This window comes from Lucilia sericata, unplaced genomic scaffold (genome assembly GCF_015586225.1).
Source record: "Lucilia sericata isolate MDLA Ls3-8-SP2 unplaced genomic scaffold, ASM1558622v1 Contig001272F_arrow, whole genome shotgun sequence".
NCBI classification, from domain to species: Eukaryota; Metazoa; Arthropoda; class Insecta; order Diptera; family Calliphoridae; genus Lucilia; species Lucilia sericata.
The window spans coordinates 76390-93542 of NW_023995223.1; the positions used below are offsets into that span (position 1 = coordinate 76390).

Consider the following 17153-nt stretch of genomic DNA (forward strand, 5'->3'; position numbering starts at 1 on the left):
AAATACAAATTTATAAAAACACAAACAACTTTATTTTATAGCAGTAAATAATACGTTAAATAAATCATTTGTCCTATTTGTTGTAATTTCTGTATCATCGCAAATTTGTTCCTCTTTATGTTTACGCATATGAGCAGATAATCCAGCACACTGGGCATAAGCAGCACCGCAAAGTTTACACACAAATTTCTTTATATCCAAATGCAAATGTCTATGATGATACAAAGCCTTGGCACGATTGAAACTTTTACCGCAAACTTCGCACACATGCTTACGTTCCGTTTCATGACAGGCTTTATGTTCGCCCAGTCTAGATTTTGTCATAAAACGTCGATCACATAAACTGCAGGCAAATGGCCTTTCACCGGTATGCGAACGCATATGGTCGGTTAAAGCTATTTTATCACGTTGCCTAGAGCCGCATACATCACAAACAAAACAGGCTCCCCGTATGTGCACCAGACGTATATGACGTTGCAGTTGCCTTTGACCAGCATACGATTTTTCACAATTCTCATAAGTACATTTGAAATTTTTCGTTTCTACATGAGTTTCTTTATGTGAAACTAAGTTATTCCTTTTCTTAAAAACCTTCTGACAAATATCACAAGCATAGCCGTCGTGTAAATGTTGATGCTGCATAAGTTGCGACTCTTCGTCAAAGGATCGTGAGCATTTAGTGCACTTGTAAGGCATAATCTTATGCTCTTTTATATGTGTTTCATATGTGGACTTTTTGATAAAGGTACGTGCACATATAGGGCATTTATAGTCATGTTTTTTTCTCTTCAGGTTGGGTTTTTCGTTCTCCACACATTCCTGCATTGTAACTAATTATTATTTGTAGATTTAATAATTCCCAATAAATCTCTACTCCTACCTTCTTTAATATTCCTATGGATTCCTCCCTATCACTGCAACTGTCTTCCCCTTGATTAGAAAATCCACTATTACTAATACTTTGCTGCATTTCCAACTCCGTCCTCCAGTCATCTTCACTATATTGCAACGGCTCCTCCTCAATATCAAAATCATTTGCCTGCTCCTTTTCTTCTAGTTTTAGTTGTTTAACATCTTCAATTTTAGGCTGCGTAACTGGATATTCATTGTCTGATAGAGTTTTGTATTTGTTATGTGTCCCATTAATTTCCGGCCAGTGTATAGTGCGAAAATGTTGGACGAATTCATGAAATTCGAATATTTTTATTTGACAAAAATTACAGATTATGCTAAAAGCTGTTTCACTTTGACATATTATTTCTCCACAAGTTTTAGGCGAGAAATTGTTATACTGCGCGGTTAAAATACAATTTTTCAGCATTTTTTGAAATAATTTTTCATTAATTGCGATGGAGATTTGTTTACATTTTTGTTAAGGTGCAGCCTAGTCATGTTGTATTTGTTTACAATTTGTAAAGTGCTACCAAGTTCTTGAAAAAAGTAAACAGTTTGGGATATGGCGGTTCAAAATCTGACATTTAAACAATTTTAATATACCATAATATAAAAATTATATGGTTGTATAATTTTAATATACTTCATATTTTAAATAGTTATATAAAAATCAACTCTACAATTAAAGTACAGATTCAAAAGTTACTAGAATTTCTTTTTACACCACAACTAAAGTATAAAATCCTTGCATTAAATCATCTTTACTAGCCCCACTGACATTTTCTCTATGTTTACGCATATGAGCCGATAGTCCCGCTGCCTGAGCATAGGCCTGACCACATATTTTGCAAACAAACTTCTTGACATCCGAATGCAAATGTTTGTGATGATAGAGAGCATTATGTCGATTAAAACTTTTCCCGCAAACATCACAAACATGTTTACGTACTGTCTCATGACAACTCATATGTCCGGTCAGTAATTTTTTCGAACTAAAACTTCGTCCACATACTTCACAGCCAAACGGCTTCTCTCCAGTATGCTGACGTTTATGTTCCCTCAAGGATTCATGTCTTTTACACTTGTAACCACATTCTTCACATATAAATATTTCATGATCGCGATGATGTGCCCGTAAACTTGTTGGGGTGGCAAAAGCTTTGCCACAATTTTCTTTCTGGCAAACGAACTCTCTAGTTTCCATGTGTACTGCCAAATGACGTTTCAATGTGGGATTTGTTTTAAAAACACGATGACATTGTTGACATTCAAAACCGATATGTTTACGTTGTATGTGACTCTTTAGGTAACGTTCTTCGGCAAAAGACTCCTCGCACATGGAACATTTTAAAGGTCTTTCACGTAAATGTATTAGCTTTACATGTATTTGCAAACCCCGGTAGTCGGTATATTTTTTATTACATATTTCACAGGCAAAATCTTTGGGTTTGTGGGGCTAATGGTAAAATAACTCAATAAAGTAAAAATTTTATAAATATGTAAATATGTATATCAAGACAACTACCTTTATTATACTTATTTCTGTCTGCCGCTCTAAGTGTTCGTCATATTCATCCTCAGTACTCACATCGTTTTCATCTTCCGAACATTCATTATTAGTCACAAGTTCATTTTGTTCAGTAGTTTCAAGTTCGGTTTGTAATTCCTCTTTAATTTCCTTCTTAATATGTAATTGAGAAGTTGTTTCCAAATGCATTTTTTTGAAATGCTCTATGAATTCTGGAAACTCAAATATTTTGATTTTGCATAAATTGCAATTGATTATAAAATTCTTTAGGTTTTCGCATATTATTTCTCCACAGGTTTGGCTAACTGGTTTGTGGTAATTTTCAGTTAAAAAACAATTTTTTAGCATATTTTATGTTAAATTACGTATCTAGCTAAATAAATAAAATGCTGTTATGTTTATATTTCTACGTCACAATTTGTTTACATTTTGTAAAAGTGCTGACAAGTTTAAATAAAAAATTCAGTTGTTTTTCACAAAAACTTGTCAGCACTTTAAAAAAGGTAAACAATTGTATCTCTCGTATAAAACGCCAAATAAAAAAATTGTAAAAATGTTAAAAAAAACTGTTTTTTTAAATACACAATATAATAATTTAATGCATAAAAGCTGTGGAGAAATAATATGCTAAAGTGAAACGGTCTTTAGCATAATGTGTAGCTTTTGTAAAATAACGATTTTCGAGTTTAATGAATTCGTGCAACATTGTATCACTAGCTACTGGCTAGAAATACAAGACCAGGATATGATTATTACAAATTATGAACTACTACCAAGACAACAGGAAATTAACGATTTTAATGAAATAAAACTCGAAGAAAATTAGGAAAAGTTTATGGCTAATGATCTTGATATGAGGAGGATCCCGAGCAAGAAAGTAAAGATGATGAGGCCGGAATTAGAAAAGAAACAAAGTAATAGTAACAGCAATATTTCGAATTGTGAAAAAGACTCAAGTGATAAGGAGGAATCAATAAAACTATTGAAAAGGGTGAGTGAAGCAATTTCCAATTTCAATATAAAAATTATTTGAAAAACAGGAATATTTGCCAAAAGTAAAATCTAGACAGAAAACAACTAAACGTTGCTTTAAATGTTTAATATGTGCCGTACCTTTAGCAAAATGTGCAACTATGAAACACATGTAAATGATCATGAAATGTTGCCTTACAAATGCAATAAATCCAGCATCAACATATACATGACGGTTATTCTTGTGATATTTGTTGGAAAGTTTTTAGGACAAACGATACTTTAAAAGCACACAAAGAGATTCACATAGAACGAAAAATTTCTTCTGCTCTTAGGCTGCTTTGTTTGTGATATATGTGGCTCCAGATATCAGAGAAAAGCTGCCTTAAACGAACATCTGCGTTCCCATAGGGGGAAAAACCATTTGCTTGTAGTGTATGTGACAGAAAGTATCGATCGAGCCAAGGCTTTGTATCATCACAAGCATCCGCATTGGGATGTTAAGAAATTTGTGTGTAAACTTTGCGGTGCTGCTTATGCCCAGGGTGCTGGACTATCCGCTCATATGCGTAAACATAAAGAGGAACAATTTGGCGACGATATAATGAAATCTAGGTAATTTATTAAATATATTTACGATTACAAAATAAATTATTTATGTGGCATTACAAATTTGAATTTAACGGTCAATTTTAGTCAACCTTTACATCGTCACCTGAAACGCAAACGGCCTTATCTAACATTTTTAAAATTTTACAGGAGAAGCAAAAAAATATTTAAATTGAAAAGTTTGTTTCTATCAACGCGATTTATTTGTAGTAAATAAACAAATTGTTTAATAGTCAAACCTTCGGAAAAAAACAGCTGCTATGTACTTATCATCACCTTGTTTGAATCCTTTTTGATATTGCTTGTGAAACTTGACAGCACTGTTGAAGCAAACCATTTGAACAGCTGTTCAAAAGTTGAGTACCACACCGTTTTACACAGAAAAAAAATTCTATACAATTTGCTTTATTTTTATGAAATTTATTTTGCATTTTAATTCAAAAAGGATAAAGTACATTTAAAATATTTGTATTATTAGGTGGTAGCGCAGGTTCGGTGGTAAAAGAGGCGGCGCCACCCTCTTCTCTATGTTTGCGCATGTGGGCCGATAGACCAGCAGCCTGAGCATAGGCCTGCCCACAGATTTTACAAACAAACTTCTTAACGCCCAAATGTAAATGTTTATGATGATATAAAGCCTTAGGTCGATTAAAACTCTTACCACAAACATCACAAATATGTTTACGTTCCGTTTCGTGCGTGGCCATGTGTTCATTGAGTAAAGGTTTCGAACCAAAACGACGATCACAAAGCTTACAGCCAAATGGCTTCTCTCCCGTATGATGGCGTTTATGAACAATTAATGATTCGCGTTGCCGGCACTTATAACCACATTCCTCGCAAATAAACATTTCACTAGTATGATAGCGTTGATGATCTTTTAGCTGACCCTTGGTGGCAAACGCCTTTCCACAATTATCCTCTTGGCAAATGAATTCTTTTTTATCAACATGTATTAGCATGTGTCGTTTCAAATTGCGATTTGTCGAAAAATTCTTGTGGCATTCGGGACACTCATAACCGGTATGCTTATGACCCACATGATTCTTAAGCGTACGTTCCTCGGCAAAAGCCTGATCACACATAGAGCATTTGTAAGGTTTTTCGCGTAAATGAACAATTTTCACATGCAGCTGTAAGCGTCTAGAGTCGGCATACTTTTTATTGCAAATTTCACAGGAAAATTCTTTAGGTTTACGCGGCTGGAGCAGAGAAATTTAAAATATTTAATAAAATAAAAGTATTTACATGAAACTATAATTAACCTTTCTCATTATACTTTTACTTTGTTCCTCATCTTCCTCCGGGTCTCCGTCATCTTCCGTATTATAATCCTCATCCTTGTCATCATCCGTATAGTTACTATTGTCCGCCTCCCATAAGAATTCTTCATTTTCGATGTTTGCTGTAAACTTTTCATCATTTTTCAATGGCTCATGAGCCTCGGATATTTCTAATTTAATCACCCGCTCATAATTTTCCTCCTGGTCTTCGTGCAGTTTATTTTCTATTTTCTGTTCTGTTGTGCTTTCATTTATTAACGTCTTGTCCAAGTGGACATTCTTAAAATGTTGCACAAATTCTTCAAACTCAAATATTTTGATTTTACACAATTTACAATTAATTATAAATTCTTGTAGATTTTCACAAATTATCTCTCCACAGGTTTGCGTTTGTGGTTTATTATAATTTACTGGTAAAAAACAATTTTTTAACATTTTTTTCGAATAATTTTCCAATTAAATGCCTAAAATTTCTTTAGAAAACAACTATTGTTTATGTTTTCTAATGGGAGAGTTATAAAAAAAGAGCAACATGCCAAAAATGTAATAAGTGCTGCCAAGTTTTTTTAGTTTAACAGCTATATAAAGGAATGTGATAATAAATTATAGCAAAAAAGCTATCCATCATTACCATGGATAACATTTGTTTGTTTGTTGCAAGTTGTGTACTTTAATCTAAAGTAAGTGGTACTAATTGGGCAAAACTCTACGTAAATTGCTTTCAGATGCTATACAAAACAAACATTTAAATTTATTCTTTGGAAATATTATTAAAAAATATAAATTTAAACAGTTTAAAACTCATTTATTAAAAAAAACATTAAGATATTTTAAATTATACATTTTTTCTATACGAAATAGTTTGAAACCGATTTTTTTAATTTTAAAATTATTTTTTAACTAAATTATATTTTTTATTTAAGGTAATCTTATTTAATCTATCACTTGGCTTCACGAAATTGTCATTTGTTTTAGTTTCAACACGACCAGCGTTTTTTGTATTTTTCTGTAAAGATTTTTTTAAATGTTTATAACGTACAAAACCTAACGAAGACTCCTTTTCTGTTTCGGAGTTTTCAGCCATATCTCCGGAAGCCTTTAAATCCTTAAATTCCTCTTCCGCCTCCTTGCTATATAGTACTATCTTGTTTTGTACATTTTCTATATAAAATTTTCGTGATCTTTCCATCAACTCTAGCCAATCTTTAGCTATATCCTTATCGAAGGTTTTCTTATACCATAAAGGTAGATTTTCCGCAAAGAAACCATTTGGATGAGCTTGTACTTTAGTATATAAAATATTAACCAAATGCTGTTCGAGAAAGTTTAATTCTTTGTTGTTTTTAACTTTAGATATTTTGTTCTCATTATCCTTTAATTTTAGATCATTAAATTGTAAATCGAGTTCCTGGTGTAGGGTTAAAGGCTGTGCCTCTTCGGAATCTAAACTACACATATCATCATCTAAAAGACGACCTTGTATCTTACGTATTTCATATTTTTTCAACAAACTGCTGGTAGCCTTTTCTAGTTGTTGTTTTTTATCGAGAAATTCTTGGCGCAAAGGCACCTTTACATGTTTTTCGCCTGCAGCTTCAAAACTTTCCACTGACTGCTGTTGAGACGTAGGACATAAAATAAAAGTGTACCAAACAATTCTATCAACCTACCTTCTTAGCTACATCATCGGTTTTTTTCTGTCTTGCTTGTATTTTTAGCAAAGTAGCCGGTTTGGGTTTTCTTAATTTGGGATACTCTTCTAAATTAGTTTCTTCGTTTGCCTTGGCTTTTACTCCAGGCGGATTTTTGTTAACATTACACTGTAATTTTATATTTTTTAATCTTTCATTAACAGATTTACGTTTTTCCATATTTAAAATGCGTTAATATTTATTTAATATCAATTATTACAGCTTAAAATTTAATTTTTTTTCCAAATTCAGACAATATTAACCAGAGCTGTCAAAAGTAACGGTACACCATATGCAATGTTAGCAATCTTGCGTTTTTTATGTTATTTTGAGAGCGGCAAAAACGAGTAGCAATATTTAGCGATTTTGTGTTTCAAATTTAATTTACTCAGAAAAGGAGTCGGTTTTAAAGGGAGATAAAAGTGTTTACTGATTTTATTATAAACATTTGGTCCCAAATTGTATAATCTGTAATCCTTTTTGCCCTATGGTCTCTAGTTTAACCAGAAAATAGACAAACATTTATTTTTGACTTTATGTTTTGATTGAAACACAGATTTTCATCCTTTTTGCCCTAAAGTTTCTGGTTTAGCCAGAAAATGCACTTATAAATGGAATTTTGAATAGGAAATGACAGTGTAGAGCGTTTTCACTAAAAAATGATTTTAGATCAAAAGTAAAAGTGGTCACAAATTTTTATCCTTTTTGTAATCTTTTATTTTATTTAACAATTTTTATAACATCCGTACAACGTTCCTGCTGCTTTCTATGCCATCTCATGTGCTGTGACAAACCAGCCGATTGCCTATAAGATTTTGCACACAAATTACAAACATATTTATTTTCCTCCGCATGTAACGCCTGATGATGATACAAAGCCTTTGAATCGTTAAAACTTTCGGCACAAATAATACAACAATATTTACGCTCTGATGTGTGAATTTCACGATGTACCGCCAATTGATACGAAGAGGCAAAACTATTACCGCAATTCACACAACAATAGGGCCGTTCACCAGTATGCTGACGTCGGTGAACCGTTAGATTACATCTAATGCGCGTGTGATACCCACAATATTCACATATATAATTTTCAGTATTCAAATGATAACGTCTTTTATGATCACTCAAACGTTTGGGATTCTTAAACGAGCGTCGACAATCTTCATAACTGCAGATGAAGTCTCCAGTACCGGTTTGATGGCTATAACGGTGATATTTTAAAGTGACTTTAGTTTTGAAAACTTTCAGACATTCGGGACATTTTACCTATGGATAATTTGAAACAAAAAACCTTTTAAAAATTATATTTCTTAATTAAAAAAAATATTACAAAATTTACCGTATTGGTCATGTTTTTTTTATTTATTTTTATTTAGGTTTTCTCACATAGTTGTTTTTAAAGTAAATACTAATACTAAACTAAATTGATTTCTATTTATCAATTGTATTCAAAGACCACAAAAACTTAATCATTGTTTTTACACGAGACATTTAATTAATGTTAAGAATTTTAGTTCTAAATATAATTTTAGTATAGTTAGTTGTTTCTATTTGTATTATTTGCAATTTTTTTCTATTTTGTTCATCAAAGTGCAGTGATATTTATCAGTTGGTTGGTTTTTCTTAATTTCAAGAAGAAATAGTATTTTGTGATCTTTAATAATAATACAATACATACATATGTATGTGATCATTTATTTATTATTTTAAGGTTGAAATATATGCACGCATGACATTCACCTTTAAATGTGCATATTTTTTGTTAAAATTATATTGTTCGTTTTTTAAGAAAAATCAAAAATGATCATTAATTTGAAATCTTTATATAGTAGCAATTAAACATCTATCATTACTCCTTAATTGTTTGAGTCCTTTATAAGCTCTCAAAATTAGTCAGTTAGTTAGTTAGTTAGTTAGTTCGATAGTTAGTTAGTTAGTTCGTTAGTTAGTTCGTTAGTTAGTTAATTCGTTAGTTAGTTAGTTAGTTAGTTAGTTAGTTAGTTAGTTAGTTAGTTAGTTAGATTGAAAGGAGATGTATATACATCAAATCCGAAGAAGTACACCTAGGCCTCTATCGGGCCTGTTGTGCGCTCCTTAACCAGTGCCTCAGGTGGGAATCGAACCCACCACCTCCGGTCTACCAGACTAGAACACTAACCACTAACCTACCGGAGGCCACTAGTTAGTTAGTTAGTTACTTTGTTAGTTAGTTAGTTAGTTAGTTAGTTAGTTAGTTAGTTAGTTAGTTAGTTAGTTAGGTAGTTAGTTAGTTAGTTAGTTAGTTAGTTAGTTAGGTAGGTAGTTAGTTAGTTAGTTAGTTAGTTAGTTAGTTAGTTAGTTAGTTAGTTAGTTAGGTAGCTAGTTAGTTAGTTAGTTAGTTAGTTATTTAGTTAGTTAGTTAGTTAGTTAGTTAGTTAGTTAGTTAGTTAGTTAGTTAGTTAGTTTGAAAGGAGGATGTATATACATCAAATCCGAAGAAGTACACCTAGGCCTCTATCGGGCCTGTTGTGCGCTCCTTAATCAGTGCCTCAAGTGGGAATCGAACCCACCACCTCCGGTCTACCAGACTAGAACACTAACCACTAACCTACCGGAGGCCACTAGTTAGTTAGTTAGTTAGTTAGTTAGTTAGTTAGTTAGTTAGTTAGTTAGTTAGTTAGTTAGTTAGTTAGTTAGTTAGTTAGTTAGTTAGTTAGTTAGTTAGTTAGTTAGTTAGTTAGTTAGTAGTTAGTTAGTTAGTTAGTTAGTTAGTTAGTTAGTTAGTTAGTTAGTTAGTTAGTTAGTTAGTTAGTTAGTTAGTTAGTTAGTTAGTTAGTTAGTTAGTTAGTTAGTTAGTTAGTCAGTTAGTTAGTTAGTTAGTTAGTTAGTCAGTTAGTTAGTTAGTTAGTTAGTTAGTTAGTTAGTTAGTTAGTTAGTAGTTAGTTAGTTAGTTAGTTAGTTAGTTAGTTAGTTAGTTAGTTAGTGTTAGTTAGTTAGTTAGTTAGTTAGTTAGTTAGTTAGTTAGTTAGTTAGTTAGTTAGTTAGTTAGTTAGTTAGTTAGTTAGTTAGTTAGTTAGTTAGTTAGTTAGTTAGTTAGTAGTTAGTTAGTTAGTTAGTTAGTTAGTTAGTTAGTTAGTTAGTTAGTTAGTTAGTTAGTTAGTTAGTTAGTTAGTAGTTAGTTAGTTAGTTAGTTAGTTAGTTAGTTAGTTAGTTAGTTAGTTAGTAGTTAGTTAGTTAGTTAGTTAGTTAGTTAGTTAGTTAGTTAGTTAGTTAGTTAGTTAGTTAGTTAGTTAGTTAGTTAGTAGTTAGTTAGTTAGTTAGTTAGTTAGTTAGTTAGTTAGTTAGTTAGTTAGTTAGTTAGTTAGTTAGTTAGTAGTTAGTTAGTTAGTTAGTTAGTTAGTTAGTTAGTTAGTTAGTTAGTTAGTTAGTTAGTTAGTAGTTAGTTAGTTAGTTAGTTAGTAGTTAGTTAGTTAGTTAGTTAGTAGTAGTTTAGTTGAGTTAGTTAGTTAGTTAGTTAGTTATTTAGTTAGTTTAGTTTAGTTAGTTAGTTAGTTTAGTTAGTTAGTTAGTTTAGTTTAGTTTAGTTAGCTTAGTTAGTTAGTTAGTTTAGTGTAGTTATTAGTTTAGTTAGTTAGTTAGTTAGTTAGTTAGTTAGTTTAGTTAGTTAGTTTAGTTAGTTAGTTAGTTAGCTTAGTTAGTTAGTTAGTTAGTTAGTTAGTTAGGTATTAGTTAGTTAGTTATGTTAGTTATTAGTTGTAGTTTAGTATAGTTAGTTAGTTAGAGCCTTAGTTAGTAGTTTAGTTAGTTAGTTAGTTAGTAGTAGTTAGTTAGTTAGTTAGTAGTTAGTTAGTTGAGTTAGTTAGGTTAGTTATTTTAGTTAGTTAGTTAGTAGTTAGTTAGTTAGTTAGGTTAGTTAGTTAGTTAGTTGAGTTAGTTAGTTTAGTTAGTTAGTTCGGTTGGTAGTCTAGTTAGTTAGTTAGGTTAGTTAGTTAGTTAGTTAGTTAGTTAGTTAGTTAGTTAGTTAGTTAGTTAGTTAGTTAGTTAGTTAGTAGTTAGTTAGTTAGTTAGTTAGTTAGTTAGTTAGTTAGTAGTTAGTTAGTTAGTAGTTAGTTAGTTAGTAGTTAGTTAGTTAGTTAGTTAGTTAGTTAGTTAGTTAGTTAGTTAGTTAGTTAGTTAGTAGTTAGTTAGTTAGTTAGTAGTTAGTTAGTTAGTTAGTTAGTAGTAGTTAGTTAATACTAAAGATTAAATTTCTTCAAATACCGTAGACCTGTTCCAAATTGTACTTCAACTGCTTTTCCCGACACAAAAAATAAGTAAGGCCTATACAGTGCCTTGATTCGAAAGTTACCGAACACAGGTAAGATAAATTCAATACAAGTTCCTATAAGGTGAAGCCATTTAAACAGCTGTTTGTTTTTTATATATAAAACTGACAAACTCGTTATATAAACATTTCTCTTATCACCGAGACTGTCAAAAAGTATAAATAAAAATATCACATCAATTTCACCTTATATTGATTCCCTTCGTTAAACTATTGTGAATGGATATGTGTAAAAAAAACATATTTCTGACATGTAGAAACACACACGTAAAGGGTTAATTAGCAAAGAAAAATTATAAAAAATAATAGAATATTAAAAAAATAAACAAATATTTTAAAAGTGAAACATAAAATATACAAATAGAATGCTAAAAATTCTACCCCTAGCTAACTTAAGCCAACAAGCGAAAGCAAAATGTGGCGAAATCTTTTGTCACAGTTCCACAGACTACACAATCTATTGCACCTTTTGCGATATGAAAGCCTTTACCTTTGAGGATTTCCTGTTGCATGTACAGAATGTGCATTTTGAAAATAATATTTTAAAAACGGAAACCTTTAGCAACAATGATTGTCATCAGTATTTAGAGGTAAATGTTAAGTCGGAAAATAACGCGGACAGTTCGGCAGTGGCAGACGGTGGAGAGCAGCGACAATTACATGAAGAACAAGAGGTATTATGGGATAATTTAGAACAAACCTATGAAGAGGAAATTGCTGGTGGTTATGATGATGACTATGAGGAGGATGATGAGGGCGGAGAGGATAGTTTTGAAGAGGAAGCGGTGGCGGTATTGAAGAAACCTAAAAAACAAATTAGACAAAAAAGGGAAAAACTTTTAAAACCCAAGAGAAATGAGGAGAGTGGAGAAGAAGAGGATAATGATCATAGTTCTGATGAGGATTTCAAGCCAGAGGTTGTTGGTAAATAGTTTGAAATTATTGCCATTTAATTACAAATGTTTACTTTTTAGATAAATAATAAAGACAGCTCTGGAGCAGCGGAACAGGAAAAACCTTTTCAATGTAGCGAGTGCAACAAAGCCTTCAAAAACCTGGGACTTTTAAAAATACATCACACACGCCAACACGAAGAGAAATCAGCCGAATATTTAGAGAAAAAAGAAAAAGAAGACAAGGAACAACTATGTCCGGAATGTGAGCAAATATTTCCCAATAAAAAGTATTTGGATAAACATGTTTACGATGAACACGGCGGCTATAAATGTGCCCATTGTGATAAACGTTTCAAGCAACGTCACCAACGTAAACGCCACGAACAGTCTCATACCGCGGAAAGGGTATTTATTTGCCATTTTGAAGGTTGTGGCAAAAGCTTTACCGAAAAATACTATCTGAAACGTCACGTAGACATACACACCACGGAACGCAATTTCATTTGTGATTTTGAGAATTGTGGCAAGGCATTTCATACGCAAAGACGCCTATCCGCCCATAAGAAAATCCATACTAAACCGAAAAATTTGGTTTGTGATGCTTGCGGCTATACGTGTCGTGAAAATGAAACGCTACGGGTGCATCAGCGTGTACACACGGGCGAAAGACCATATGCCTGTGAAGTGTGCGACAAACGCTTTATATCCAGTTCTGCTTTGGGTGAACACATGGCCTCTCACTCCAATACCCGCCCGCATGTGTGTAAAGTTTGTAATGCTTCATTTGCTCGCCAGAAAGCTCTTTATCATCATAGTTTCCTGCACTCAGATGTTAAAAAGTTTCGTTGTAAAATCTGTGGCAGTGCCTATAAACAGGCCTCCGGTTTGGCCGGTCATATGCGTAAACATCGTGAGGAGGGCATGATGTCCATGTTACCCGAAAGACCCTCCATGTCAACGGCTCCCATACCAGCAACTCCGCCAGTGGTGGCAGTACCTCCTGCCTATCCATTTATGTCGTTTTAGTTTAGTTACTCTGTAAATATTTTATTAGTTTTATGAATAGTTTTTTAGTTATAGCAGCTGTATATACGTTTATTTACCTTAAAACTTGTATATTGTGTTTTATGTATAATTTTTTACATAACATGTAGCAATAATAAAAAACAACAATCAATAGAAATGGAGTTTTTTAGCTTTTAACTAGGGATATTTTAAAAATATTTCGAAATTTTGTATAATGTAAAAAATTATCAAAATCGTACCTAAAAAAAATGTCCCTTTGGGGAAAATTTGAAATATTTTTACAAAATTTTGACTAAAATACAATTTTGATAATATCGCTTTAAGGGAAATTTCTCCAACAAGAGGAAAGTTTTCAAAATTTCATATTTTGAATAGGAAAAGATTAAAAAACAATTAAAGTCTTGAAAATCGTAACTAGAAATTAAAATTTTCATTCAAGGGAAATTTTTTCAAAATATTTAAAAAAATATTTAAAAATAAAATTTCCTTAAGGGGAATTTTTTTTAACAAGGAGATATTTAAAAAATACATTTTTTTTAACTAATTGATTTAAAAAATTATTAAATTTTATTAATTTTAACTAAAAATAAAATTTTCCTTTAAGGAAATTTTTTTCTTACCAAGGAAATTTTAATTTTTTTTTATAATCATTTTACATATTGAATAATAAAAATAATTGATATATAATTTTGATAATCCTGCTTTAAAAATAAAATTTCCCTTAAAGGAAATTTTTCCTCATCAGGGTAATTTAAATTTTTTTACTAACATTTAGGGTTCTATAAATCGACTTTCGAATAATCGAAAAAAGTCGAAAAGTCGAAGTCGACTATTTTGTTCCAAAAAAGTCGATAACTCGATTATCGTCTGTGAAAAAAGTCGAAAAGTCGACTTTGTGAATAAAAGTCGAAAAGTCGATAAGTCGAAAAAAGTCGAGAAGTCGTAAAAAGTCGAAAAGTCGGAAAAAGTCGAAAAAAGTCGAAAAAAGTCGAAAAAAGTCGAAAAGTCGGAAAAAGTCGAAAAATCGAAAATTGTAGAAACAAGTCAAAAATAGTCAAAAATTTTAAAAAAGTGGAAAAAAAGTCAAAAACTCTAAAATAGTCGGAAAAACTCGAAAAAAAGTCAAAAAATAGTCGGAAAAAAGTAGAAAGAAGTCGAAAATAGTCAAAAAGTCGAAAAAATCGAAAAATCGAAAATTGTAGAAACAAGTCAAAAATAGTCAAAAATTTTAAAAAAGTGGAAAAAAAAAGTCAAAAACTCTAAAATAGTCGGAAAAACTCGAAAAAAAGTCAAAAAATAGTCGAAAAAAAGTAGAAAGAAGTCGAAAATAGTCGAAAAGTCGGAAAAAGTCGAAAAGTGGAAAAAAGTCGGAAAAAGTCGAAAAGTCGACTATTTTTAAAATACTTATAGTCGAAAAGTCTAAAAGTCGACTTTTATTTAAATGAAAAAAGTCGAAAAATCGACTTTTCATAAATGCAAAAAGTCGAAAAGTCGACTTTTAACTAAATGAAAAAAGTCGAAAAGTCGACTTTTCGTTTCAACTATAGAACCCTACTAACATTTGAAAATTATTGAAAAAATTTATAATTTTTTTTATAAATGTACTTAAAACAAAAATTTCCCATCAAGGGACATTTTTTAAACAGTTGAAATTTTAACAAAATTTAGTTTACAATTGAAACGTTTTATAAATATTTTATTAAAATTGTACTTTTAAATAGTTTTTTTTTTACTGTACAAATTAAACTAAAATGACAAAAACGCGTAGCTAGCTGGAACAGCCACAGCTGTAGGCGCCGTTGACATAGTTTGTTGTTCGGGCAACATAGACATCATGCCCTCCTCGCGATGTTTATGGATATGACCGGCCAATCCGTTGGCCTGTTTATAGGCTGTGTCACAGATTTTACAGCGACATTTTTTAACATCCGAATGCAAATAACTGATGATGGAGAGCTTTTGGCAGGGCAAATGAAGCATCACAAACTTTACAGACATGCGGACGATTGCTTGAATGGAAGGGCATGTGTTCAGCCAAGGCAGACTTGGACATGAAACGTTTAGAGCACACCTCACAGGTAAAAGGTCTTTCGCCAGTGTGTATACGTTGATGTAGCCGTAAAGTTTCCTTTGCATGACAACTATAGCCGCAGGTATCACAAATCAAAACTTTGGATTCGTTTATGTATAGATTGCCAAACTCTTTTCCACAACTTTCCAGGGGCGTTTTAGATAGACATTTTCTACATAACTCTTGCCACAGTTCTCATTAGGGCAAATAAGAAGCCGTTCCGTGGTGTGCGTTTGTTCGTGGCATTTGCATTGGTGAGAATGTTTGAAACGTCTTTCACAATACGCACATTTGTTGCCACCATGTTTAGCAAATACATATTTATCCAAATGTTTTTTATTGGAAAACAATAGTTCACATTCTGGACACATTTGTTCCCGATCTTGCTTGCCGTTTTCTTCTAAACACTGGGACACATTCTGAACACATTTGTTCCTGATCTTGCTTGTCGTTTTCTTCTAAACACTGGGCCGATTTCTTCTCATGTTTACGTTTAAAATGTATTTTCAAAAGTGCCTGATTTTTAAAGTCTTTTCCACAGTCGTTGCATTTAAAGTTGGTTTCCTCTGTCGCTTCTTTTGTACTGGTTCTTTTATTTAACTGTTTTCAAAGGAAATTTTGAAGCTATTTAAATTAACTGAATACTCACTGAACTCATTTAGCTCTCCAAACGGCTAAGAAGTTATAAATTCCTAAAGTATTCAAATAAATAAATCTGCGCCGTTTAGAGTTATAAATGAAAGTCTTGGCTATTTACCTATTGTTTGAAATCTTCATCATATGTATGATCATTATCCTCTCCTTCATCGCTCTCTTTGTAACTCTTGCGTTTCAATAGTTTTTTTGTTATTTCCAATAGATTTTTTTCTTTCTTTAATACCGTCTCTATTTCCTCTTCATACTCATCTTTCCCAAAGTCATCATCATCCCCAAAGTTTTGCGAGTCATCCTGTATTTGTTCGAAATTATGCCACAACTGTTCTCCTGCAATAAAATTGCCTGCTTTGTTTTCCGCCTTAACGTCTACATTCAAATACTGTCGTTTTTAAAATATTATTTTCAAAATGCACATTTTGTACGTGCAACAGGAAATCCTCATAGGTAAAGGCTTTTATATCGCAGAAGCTGCAATAGATGGTGAAGTCTGTGGAACTGTGACAAAAGATTTCGCCACATTTGGCTTTTGCCTGTTGGCTTAAATTAGCTAAGGGTAGAATTTTTAACATTCTATTGGTCCACTAGTTAAAAAGCTTTCAAAATATTGGGTATTTTTTTAAATTATATTTTTTGTTTTGTTAATTAACCCTTTATGTATGTGTGTGTACTAAACGAAGGCAAAAAAATATTTTTGTTTAGATTTTAATAATATATTATTCACAATAACTTAACACAAATGACAGACAGCACTGCCAGCATAAAGGTAACAGTTTAAAATGAAAAAGTACATTATAATTTCAATAACTTTCAATAATTCACAATAACACACAGGATTGTCAAAATTATTATTGTGATTTTTAAGGGCGAAATCGGTTAGAATTTAAAATGATAAATTTACAACATTATTCAAATAAAATGAATTACAAATCACAGATAAAGTAATTAAATACTTTGGGATACAAGTAAATATGTATGTATATCTTAATTCTAACTTTGAGGGCATTCTTTCTATATTTAAACAATATTTTTAGGTGGAAATAATTTGTTTATATTAATAAGCTAAAACTTTACATTAATAATTTATGTACATGATATAAACTGTCGGAGCCATATAATGGCCAGCAAGTACTGGCACCTGGGGGCAGGCAAGTCAATATTTTAGTTACCAATCCACAAAATTATAGCAGCTCCTAATAATAAACATTGTAGAGAATGGTTTG

At 31.7% G+C, this 17153-nt stretch overlaps 6 protein-coding genes across 7 annotated transcripts; 1 reads left to right on the forward strand and 5 right to left on the reverse strand.

Moving 5' to 3' along the window:
- Positions 1–3: 3 nt before the first annotated feature.
- LOC119610765 (zinc finger protein 271-like) lies at positions 4–5808 on the reverse strand. The gene is made up of 6 exons (XM_037966111.1): positions 5269–5808; positions 4447–5205; positions 2420–2575; positions 1617–2350; positions 881–1373; positions 4–819 (listed from the first exon to the last, which is right to left on the reverse strand). The coding sequence occupies exons 1-6, from the start codon at positions 5719–5721 to the stop codon at positions 31–33; spliced, it is 3384 nt and encodes a 1127-aa protein (XP_037822039.1). The 5' UTR covers positions 5722–5808; the 3' UTR covers positions 4–30.
- On the reverse strand, positions 1456–2831 carry LOC119610753 (oocyte zinc finger protein XlCOF10-like). Its single transcript, XM_037966098.1, has 2 exons — positions 2420–2831; positions 1456–2350 (listed from the first exon to the last, which is right to left on the reverse strand). Exons 1-2 carry the CDS (start codon positions 2768–2770, stop codon positions 1613–1615), a joined length of 1089 nt encoding a protein of 362 aa, XP_037822026.1. The 5' UTR covers positions 2771–2831; the 3' UTR covers positions 1456–1612.
- A 311-nt stretch (positions 5809–6119) lies between the features above and the next one.
- On the reverse strand, positions 6120–7315 carry LOC119610757. 2 transcript variants are annotated; one of them, XM_037966103.1, is made up of 2 exons: positions 6957–7315; positions 6120–6898 (listed from the first exon to the last, which is right to left on the reverse strand). In XM_037966103.1, the coding sequence occupies exons 1-2, from the start codon at positions 7155–7157 to the stop codon at positions 6176–6178; spliced, it is 924 nt and encodes a 307-aa protein (XP_037822031.1). In that variant the 5' UTR covers positions 7158–7315; the 3' UTR covers positions 6120–6175. The 2 variants fall into 2 exon arrangements, with proteins under 2 accessions (XP_037822031.1, XP_037822030.1); XM_037966102.1 differs by having other exon boundaries at positions 6124–6901; positions 6957–7306.
- A 345-nt stretch (positions 7316–7660) lies between these two features.
- Positions 7661–8414, reverse strand: LOC119610759 (zinc finger protein 502). Its single transcript, XM_037966105.1, has 2 exons — positions 8320–8414; positions 7661–8246 (listed from the first exon to the last, which is right to left on the reverse strand). The coding sequence occupies exons 1-2, from the start codon at positions 8329–8331 to the stop codon at positions 7698–7700; spliced, it is 561 nt and encodes a 186-aa protein (XP_037822033.1). The 5' UTR covers positions 8332–8414; the 3' UTR covers positions 7661–7697.
- A 3080-nt stretch (positions 8415–11494) lies between these two features.
- On the forward strand, positions 11495–13356 carry LOC119610746 (zinc finger protein 135-like). Its single transcript, XM_037966091.1, has 2 exons — positions 11495–12200; positions 12258–13356. Exons 1-2 carry the CDS (start codon positions 11649–11651, stop codon positions 13203–13205), a joined length of 1500 nt encoding a protein of 499 aa, XP_037822019.1. The 5' UTR covers positions 11495–11648; the 3' UTR covers positions 13206–13356.
- Positions 13357–14839: 1483 nt separating this feature from the next.
- On the reverse strand, positions 14840–16600 carry LOC119610758 (zinc finger protein 37-like). The gene is given in 4 exon segments (XM_037966104.1): positions 14840–15150; positions 15152–15428; positions 15431–15876; positions 16034–16600. Coding segments are annotated over 3 exon segments (693 nt in total). The 5' UTR covers positions 15648–15876; positions 16034–16600; the 3' UTR covers positions 14840–14951.
- Positions 16601–17153: the final 553 nt, after the last annotated feature.

Excerpts from the sequence above, each read along its gene's own strand:
- LOC119610746 (XM_037966091.1), top strand. The coding sequence starts at position 11,649 with ATGCTAAAAATTCTACCCCTAGCTAACTTAAGCCAACAAGCGAAAGCA. Across the intron at positions 12,201-12,257 it reads ATGAGGATTTCAAGCCAGAG|ATAAATAATAAAGACAGCTC; the intron begins GTTGTTGGTAAA and ends TTTACTTTTTAG.
- LOC119610753 (XM_037966098.1), bottom strand. The coding sequence starts at position 2,770 with ATGCTAAAAAATTGTTTTTTAACTGAAAATTACCACAAACCAGTTAGC. Across the intron at positions 2,351-2,419 it reads CAGAAATAAGTATAATAAAG|CCCCACAAACCCAAAGATTT; the intron begins GTAGTTGTCTTG and ends TTTTACCATTAG.
- LOC119610757 (XM_037966102.1), bottom strand. The coding sequence starts at position 7,157 with ATGGAAAAACGTAAATCTGTTAATGAAAGATTAAAAAATATAAAATTA. Across the intron at positions 6,902-6,956 it reads CCGATGATGTAGCTAAGAAG|CAGTCAGTGGAAAGTTTTGA; the intron begins GTAGGTTGATAG and ends ACGTCTCAACAG.
- LOC119610765 (XM_037966111.1), bottom strand. The coding sequence starts at position 5,721 with ATGTTAAAAAATTGTTTTTTACCAGTAAATTATAATAAACCACAAACG. Across the intron at positions 2,576-4,446 it reads TTTTAAATGTACTTTATCCT|AAGGAAATTAAAGAGGAATT; the intron begins TTTTGAATTAAA and ends TTACATATTAAG. Across the intron at positions 2,351-2,419 it reads CAGAAATAAGTATAATAAAG|CCCCACAAACCCAAAGATTT; the intron begins GTAGTTGTCTTG and ends TTTTACCATTAG.